This window comes from Strongylocentrotus purpuratus, unplaced genomic scaffold, assembly GCF_000002235.5.
Source record: "Strongylocentrotus purpuratus isolate Spur 01 unplaced genomic scaffold, Spur_5.0 spur5_scaffold_11, whole genome shotgun sequence".
In the NCBI taxonomy this organism is placed as follows: Eukaryota; Metazoa; Echinodermata; class Echinoidea; order Camarodonta; family Strongylocentrotidae; genus Strongylocentrotus; species Strongylocentrotus purpuratus.
Window position 1 is genome coordinate 19,676,658 of NW_022145596.1, and position 9,083 is coordinate 19,685,740.

Consider the following 9,083-nt stretch of genomic DNA (forward strand, 5'->3'; position numbering starts at 1 on the left):
AAAAAGGATGTATTAATGAAAAAAATATCATACAGATGTGCGTACATGCACAAATCCTGTAAAAGCTTAAGGCAGCTATAATCGTTAACAAGCAAGTGTACACATATATAAAAGGAAGACAAGTAAAATAAAAGGAAAAACGAAGGGGGTGGGATTGAGCCCACGTCATTTACATAGAAGGTAGGTGGAAAGATGTCTCCGAAAAGATAACCTCGATGTTTTTAATCTAATTTCATCTGGGAGATCATTCCACAGCTTTGTTCCTACAAACGAAATACAAAATTGCCCTTGCGTTGTCTTACATTTTGGTTGATAGAGCAAGCCACTTTCTTTTCTCCTAGTTGCATATCTGTGCTGTATCATCTGACAATAATCCACTAAAGAGTGTGGTAAAACACCTTTTACCAAATCGTACATAAATGTTGATACAAGAAGTTCATGAAGTTGAAAAATATTTAAAATATTTAGACTTTGAAAAAGAGCTCTGGAATCTGTTCTAAGTGGACTGAATGAAATTGCTCTCAATTCCATTTTTTGACTTAAATATATATAATTTAGATTACTTTTGTAAGTGCTCCCCCATACTTCTACTCCATAAGAGAGGTGAGGCTGTATAAAAGCCTTATATAATAACACAAGTATATTCTTGGGAACAAAATTTCTCAGTTTAAACAGAATACCTACTTTCTTTCTTATGCATTTGTTTATTGTCTGAATATGTTCTTTCCATGAAAGGTGACAATCAATTTCAATTCCTACAAATGATGCAACGGATACCTCTTTAATATCTGATCTTGATATTCTCTACCTAAAAATACCTAATTATCGTAATATCATCAACATGATTTTTATGCAAGTCATGGTGGAGACCAAACAACAAAATTGATATTAGATTAATGGCAGTTAAGAGCCCATAAATGTTTGATTTATGATTAATAATTATTCAATTCAATTCAATTCAGTTTATTTCCATAAAAATCACATTACAAAAACACATACATTTGCAAAAGGTACTGTAAATTACATGTAAAATCTTTCACTAGAATATACATAAGTACATTACAATATTAAACAATAATGGAAAAAAAGGGTAAGTTATAAAAACCCAAATAAATTAGTTTGTCGAGATATCTCCCCCCAAATAATTAAACAAAATGTGATGAACATAATAAAGATTTGAAATTATATACATGAACTAATTTTCCCCTTCTTCACTATAAGGGTTTGTTTGCATTTGTTTGAAACTCACTGAGGGACGATACTCCCACCTTTTTTCGGCGGCTGTTGGTGTACCACCCCCTCACCCCACCACCACCACCCATGGTCTCCACATTAATAATTTTAAGTCTTGAAACGGCGCAAAGACGCACAGAAGAAATTAACTTACAACCTTTAAAGCCTGTCTGCACTAGTTTGGCCAGGAGGGATTAGACCTCCCAGCATGGTCACGGACAGTTGGTTGTCTCATCAACCCAGCTCTCAATTAACATAAGAAAAAGGGATCATGGGGGACCAACGGGTACCGTTTAGGTATTGTTTGTTAATTGAGGGCGCAAGTAGCTTCAAGTAGTGCAGTCCCGCATTAAGTGGGGATTTCCAGGCCTTACCTGAAAATGGAAATTCACGCCAGAAATATTTCAAAATATGCGCCAACGGGACTAGTAGGCCTGTACCTCCTGAGTACCTCCCTAATTACCACTGTTTCTGTTTTCGGTAACTTTCACCAGTTTGAATCAGTCTTCTATTAAAAATACTGGTGTTGAGTCAGTATATATATATAACTTTTTAATATTAAATTCTGTCATAGAATACATTGGTGACAAATCACATTCCATCTACAATTATAAAAAGTGAAACAAATTAACCATTGTTTTATTTATTTATTATTATTATAATTTGTATTTATTTATTCAAGTATTAAATTTATTTCACATCTCTTTAAAAACACATCAAAAGTTATACAAACAATCATTATAAATTAAAACAATATAAATATTTAAAAACATTCATTTACATGGTACTGTGAAAGAAGGGTTGTGGATGCGAGAGATCAACAAAGGCCATTGGCCTGTCAAGGTTGATCCCCTATATTACCACCCTTCAAGAGAAATACATTATACAAAATATAAAAATTAAAACAATCAAACAAACAGATAATATAACATAGCACAATCACATAAAAACACAACATAACTATTTACATAAATCACATAAAAGGCAATTACATCAAATAAAACTACACACAATTAAGAAGATAACATTTATATTTTTTCCTGAATGTAAAAACCGTGGATATTTCTTGTAATACGTTTGGCAACTCATTCCAAAGCTGTGGGCCTTTAAAACTTACTGTAGTTCTTGAAAAGTTAGAAATATAAAAAGGTACATACATTTTATTGGAATTTCTTGTTTTATACTTATTGATGTTGCTATTATATTCGAAATAGTCATGAAAGTTATTGGGCAATAGTTGTTTAGAATAAGAAAACATAAACGATGCTAGTTGTAATTTATTTATATAAAAAATGTTCAATATTTTTAACTTTTTAAATAATTGTTGGGTATGTGCTAAATAGTTTGATTATGTAATTGCTCGTATTGCACTTTTCTGCAGTAAAAACAATTTTTGTGATGAATAAAATGAGCAACTGCCCCGTACAATATTAGAATACATAAGATGTGATAGAATCATACAGTTATACAAATTTGTTAAAATCTTCAGTGGTAAAATGTGTTTTAAAATATTAAAGACTCCAATGGATTTAGATATTTTTATAGCAATGTAATTAACATGTTCTTTCCAGTTCAAGTTTTTGTCAATGATTACTCCAAGAAATTTAGTACTGGTTTCTCTCTTTATACTTAGATCATTAAGTTCAATATTTATTACATTATCTTGTATTCTACAATTTCTACTCTTAAAGATCATATAACATGTTTTATCTCGATTAATGTAGAGTTTATTGGCTGTAAACCAAGTTTGTATGTTTTTCATTTCTGAATTCAATAGATTATTTAATGCAACTGGATCTTTACCTGATAAAAATAAACTTGTGTCATCTGCAAATAAAATTACTGATAAAATATTGCTAACATATTGCAGATCATTAATATAAAGTAAAAATAAAAGGGGGCCGAGATTAGACCCCTGAGGTACACCTACTGAAATACTTTTATACTCTGAATTAAAATTATCAACGCTTACATATTGCTTCCTATTGCACAAATAACTTTCAAACCACTGTATTGCATTTCCCCTTATTCCATAATATTTCAGTTTTTTTAGTAAAATTGAATGGTCAATACAGTCAAACGCTTTTGACAAGCCTAAAAAGAGAGCTATCACTATGTGTTTCTTTTCAAAGGATTTGGCAATTTTATCTGTTAATTCAATCAATGCATGGGTAGTACTGTATCCTTTTCTAAAACCAAATTGTTTATTGTGCAAAATATTGTGTTTTTTAATAAAAGATATTAATTTATCATAAACAATTTTTTCTAAAATTTTACTAAAAATTGATAAAATAGAGATTGGTCTATAATTATTAAACATATTTTTACTGCCATTCTTATATATTGGTATAACTTTAGCTATTTTAATGCATTAGGAAATATTCCTTTTTCAAGAGAAGAATTAAATATATTGCACAAAGGAGACACAATTGCATTAATAGAAGATTTAACAATGTTAGCACTAATTTCATCGTAACCAGGACATTTACTTACATCAAAACTCGATATAATATTAATTATAGTAGATTATGTAATTGGGCTAAAAAATAAAGACTCGCAAACAGATCCCTGTAAAAAGCTATTAAATGATGTAGTTACTGCACTATCCAACTTATCATGAATATTCTGTCCAACTGTACTAAAGTAATCATTGAATACATTTACAATTTGAGATTTATCCTTTATAGATCTACCTTCATATTCAATTCATTAATATCATGCTTACTTTTTCTTTTGTTCAAAACTTCATTTATAACATTCCATGTTTTCTTTGCATTGTTCATGACATCCTTAAACTTTATTATCATAACATTTACGTTTTGTATCACGTATCAAGTTATTAAATCTATTTCTAAGATTTAAATAAGTCGTTCTGCGATATGTCGTAGGATTTTTAAGATATTTTTTGTATAAAATACAAAAATGCTTTGTGCTGGAGGCGGTGCTGGAGGCGGTGGTGGAGGAGGAGTGACCGGGTACTTGTTGATGAGAGGTTTCCAGATGTCGTTGATGTATAGTCCTGAATCTTGGGGCACGGTGTTGTGGCGGTGAATTTCGATGGCTTCTCGGATTCGGCGTGTATGCCAGTGTTTCATTATGGAGATGAGATGACTGTTATCCCATTCGATGGTGTGTTCGTGTTGCTGGGCGTGTTTGACGATGGCGGACTTATCCCAATCGCTGAGTCTGAAGCTGGTTCTGTGCTCCTTGAGTCTTGTTTCCAGATTTCTCCCCGTTTCACCAATGTAGACTTTTCCACATTCGCATGGTATTTTGTAGACTCCAGCTTTCTTGTGGTTTGGATGCTTGTGTTTGTGGGAGTAGAGTATCGAATGGAGTTTGTTGGAGGAACTGTGTCGAACTTGGATGTCTGCGGCTTGAAGGATACGTTGAATCTTGTGAGAGGCTTGACCGATATAGGGAAGAACAATAGTTTGCTTCGGTGGTGTAGCTGCGGGTTGGTTCTCTTCAGGGGTGGAGTTAGCTACGGGCTTGTTGGCGGGAGTCTTGGATTGGATCTTATGTCTTGGGTATTCGTTGATGCTAGTTAGGGCTGTGGTGACATGCTGGATTTCCTGGTCTAGATGGTCTGCATCGCTGAGTTGATGGGCTCGGCGGATGAGGGCGTTGGGGACTGATTGTAGTACGGATGGATGGTGGAAGGATCTGTAGTGAAGATATCTATCGGTGTGTGTGGGTTTCCTGTAGACTTGATGAGCGGGCTTGCCGGATGGTGATTTGGTAACGAGAACGTCTAGGAAGGGGATGCTGTTGTTTTGCTCGGTCTCCATGGTGAATTTGATGCTCGGGTGATGCTGGTTGATGTGGGCGAGAAAGTGGTCTAAGTCAGGTTTGCTATGTGGCCAGATGACGAATGTGTCGTCGACATATCGGAGCCAGAGAGAAGGGCGTTGTGAAAGAGTCTGGAGTGCCGTTGTTTCGAAGTGCTCCATGAAGATATTGGCTATAACCGGTGAAAGAGGCGATCCCATGGCTGCGCCTTGAAGTCGCTGGTAGTATATAATTGTCTCGCCATTTGAAGGAAGTTGAGTTGAGACAGAGGTACATGAGGTCATGTATTTCATCCGGTGTCAGGGGGGTTCTGTCAGGGAGAGTGTCGTCAGCTTCGAGGCGTTCTTTGACGATTCAGCAGGATTCGGTGACAGGAACATTGGTGAAGAGAGATTCAACATCGAAACTGACCATGATGTCTGTATCGTGTATGGTGGTCTTGGAGAGGATATCGAAAGAAAGATTACCGAGTCAGAGTCCTTTTGCAGGACTCCTCAAACCTCTCTCTCTCTCACACACATGGTGCAACCGCAAACCTACTGTATAAGAACTATATAATTCTGTACTTTATTATATACCTCAATGGAAATACTCTCAACAGCATCAGTAAACACATCTAAATCTGGTCTTCTTTTAAATCTTATTTTGTCATGAATAAATACTCCTACGCCTCCCCCTCTCTTTCCTTGTTCTTTTTTTCTTTTTTTTTGTTGTTGGGGGGGGGGGGGTGAGGGGGGGGGGGGGGGGGTAGGGGGATATCAATATGTATGTATATGTACTATATTTAGGAAAATCAAGGTTGACGCATTCTCGATCGCCGACTGAGACGACGTGACGCATGCGCAGTGCCTTAAAATGACGTCACACGTTGCAGTCAAAGCTGTCGACGTGCAAATCTAAAATTCCCTATTGAAGGGGCATCTGACACAGTTAGGTTACAGAAAATATGCTTTCTAATATTGTTACTATGCTACTTTAAATTTTAGACCTCAAAAGGCACCAGAAGAATGGGAGAAAGGGAGAAAAGGAGAAAGACAGAGACAGACATAGAGAGAGAAAGAGAGATTTATGTATATTTCAGATGTGATGTTCGTAAATCTTTTAATATTTTTGTCTTTCACTTTTGCGAAAATCTGTTGGTATCCATAAACATGAAAATTAAACGTTCAGCACTTATAGTATCAAAACACGTGTGACATGTGACATTGTCTTTTGAAAGATGGTTGAAAGAAGATTGTAGGGGGACTTTCAGGTTAATTGCAATGATGTCTACAATGTTGAATACTTGGGCTGATTTTACAGATTCTACAGATGGTATTGATATTTCCCTAACGTTCTTCCTATCCTCTTCCTTCTCTCTCTCTCTCTCTCTCTCTCTCCCTCTTCTCCTTTCTCATTGTCTCCCTCTCTCTTCCTCTATCTTACTCTCTTTTCTTTCTATAATCTCTGGAGAATTTTTTTATTGTATGGTACTTGTACCATCTCAATACTTTAAATTTAAAAAAAAAAAATCAGCTGACATATTCCCCTCTTTTCACCATTGATCTTTTTAAACCCAGTCTTATGCATTTTAACTTTTTATTGGACTCTCGGTCTGTGCCTGATTTAGTTATTGCACAGCACGAGAGCCCTCTTTTGATGTTATTGTAATGATGTATACTTATTGTTGTTATTGTTTATATGTCCTTTTTGCAATATTTACTGATAATAGTTTAGTTATTTGATATTTTAACTTATGTAACTTATGTATTTATTCATTACTGCTATTTTATTATGTATATTTGATTTAAATTTTATTTTGCGCCCAAGACAGTTGTCAGTCTTTGGACTGTTTGCTCTTAGTTTTTGATGTTTTGATTTCAATAAAATCCTATATATTACATATTACTATATATTAGACTTCCTTCTGATACGGGAGAGAGAGAGGGGGAGATTGAGAGAGATAGAGAGAGAGAGAGAGAGAGAGAGAGAGAGAGGGGGGATGAGGAGGGGGAGGAGGAGTTGAGAGATCCGATCGAGATTAGGAAAAAGGAGGAATAGGAGATTGACAAGGGCTCCCGAGGACCATAGAGGGCGATTAAAAAATGTCTTTGTATGCATGGAGAAGTTTTACATCATAGGCTTATACATTATTTGTTGTGCGAGCGTTGCTAATCGAGCTGGGGATTTTTTTTTAATAATTAAATTGGATACTTAATGCATTAGGCCAACTTAACAAAGATTCTTTTCACTTTTACGAGGCACTGAATATTTTACTCTTCAGATTTTTTTTATTTTTCTTTTGGCGGGGGGGGGGGGGGGGGGGGGGGAGGGGAGCACCTTTGGGTTCAAGAAATGAGTAGAAGAGCATGTACCCCAAGTTCAAATCCCCTTAGTTTTCAGACCCATATTAATTTCGAGATATACCTGGCTACCTGGCTGCCACCGTCAGTTGCTGACGATTGGCGACCACATATGCACATTTGCTTTCTTGTTGTCTTTCTCCATTTGTTTCTATCCTGTGCTAATCTTTTGGCTTCTGAATATGTGTGACCTGTCCATCCTTTGATATTATCAAACCACTACTTTCTCTGTCAGCCTCTTTTCTTTTCCCGTCTACTTGGCTTTCTAATATTTGCGCTGCTAAGGGGCTCCCACTGCCACGCACAATGTGTCCAAAGTAACCCATCTTGAAGCGGGCCACTTTTCCAAGGAGACCTCTTTCATTGTTTAGATCTTGTAGAACACTGAGGTTGATTTTCCAGCTGATTTTGAGCATTTTCCTTCAGAACCAAATTTCTGCTGCATTGTCCAGCTTCACCACCATAAAGCATAGCACTCCAAACCTTGGCAGTGTTTTGACCAGTTTCATTTTCAGACCAGATGAGATGTTCCTGTCATTCCAAAGTACATGCAGGTCAACCATTCTCTTCTTTGCTATTGCTATTCTGATCTTTATTTCACTGGTACAGCTGGCATCGCTGTTCTTTGTAGATCCCAGATATTTGAAGCTTTCCACATCTTTGACTGTTTCCCCGTCGATCTGGATGAAATATTCGGCATCTGAGATTTTACCAGCAACTAGGAGTTTGGTCTTTTAATATTTAAATGCAAGTTGAGTTTCTTGTCGGCATCGTTTACAGCACGTGTGTGACTGTCAATTCCATCTTTGGAAGATTCGATAATTGCTGTGTAGTCAGCATATCTGAGATTTGAGATGTTTTTGCCACCAAATTTAATGCCATAGTGCGCAACATCTGCTTCCCTCATCCCACTTTCTGTGTATGTCACAAAGAGGTATAGTAATATGATACAGCCCTGTCTTGCACAAACTCTTCAATGTGTTCACCATCCCAACAGATTCTAGCTCTTTGCTTTACATAGAGAGATTTGAGTAATGTGACGAGGTGTTTGGAAGCCCCTATCTAAGAAGAGGCAGAAAAGTTTGTTGTGGCTCACAGAATCAAACGCCTTAGAATAGTCTATGAACATCAAAAAAGCATGTTGATCCATGGTAATCACCTTCTCAAGTAAAACTTGCGAACATAAACATATCTCTGGTCCCTCTGCCTTTTCTTTAGGCAGCCTGGTCTTCTGGTTGCTCTTGCTCTAACTTTTGTTTTATTCTGTTAACAATTTTATCACATGTAAGATTTTGCTGGTGTGACTAATAAGGGCAATAGTCCTGTAGATTGAGCACAGTTTTTGATCCCAAGATTTAAACAGAACAACATATTTCTGTATCTTCCATTCATCTGGCCAATGCAAGAAGTCCAAATGCTCGCACACAATTTGTGGAGAAATTTGATACCACATATTATAATCATACCATATTCTATCATGTATTTAAACGTTTGGAATGCTGAAATTTTGTCAATTTATTATTTTATTGAAGCCTAACACATTGGACAAAGCTTTCATAGCATCTGATTTTTAATAAGAATAATATAAGAATTTTTTTAATATTATAAACCATCAAATGAAAATATCCTGGGGTCCCCATCTCATAAACAAAATTGAGCACCGGTCATGAAATGAAATACCCACAATTATATTTTACAAGTAATCCTATGGTATAA

At 36.0% G+C, this 9,083-nt stretch overlaps 1 protein-coding gene across 1 annotated transcript; it reads right to left on the reverse strand.

Annotated features, from left to right (window-relative positions):
• Positions 1–4,091: 4,091 nt before the first annotated feature.
• Positions 4,092–5,225, reverse strand: LOC100890239. Its single transcript, XM_003724246.3, has one exon. It carries the CDS (start codon positions 5,223–5,225, stop codon positions 4,092–4,094), a length of 1,134 nt encoding a protein of 377 aa, XP_003724294.3.
• Between the last annotated feature and the right edge of the window lie 3,858 nt (positions 5,226–9,083).

Excerpts from the sequence above, each read along its gene's own strand:
- LOC100890239 (XM_003724246.3), bottom strand. The coding sequence starts at position 5,225 with ATGGGATCGCCTCTTTCACCGGTTATAGCCAATATCTTCATGGAGCAC.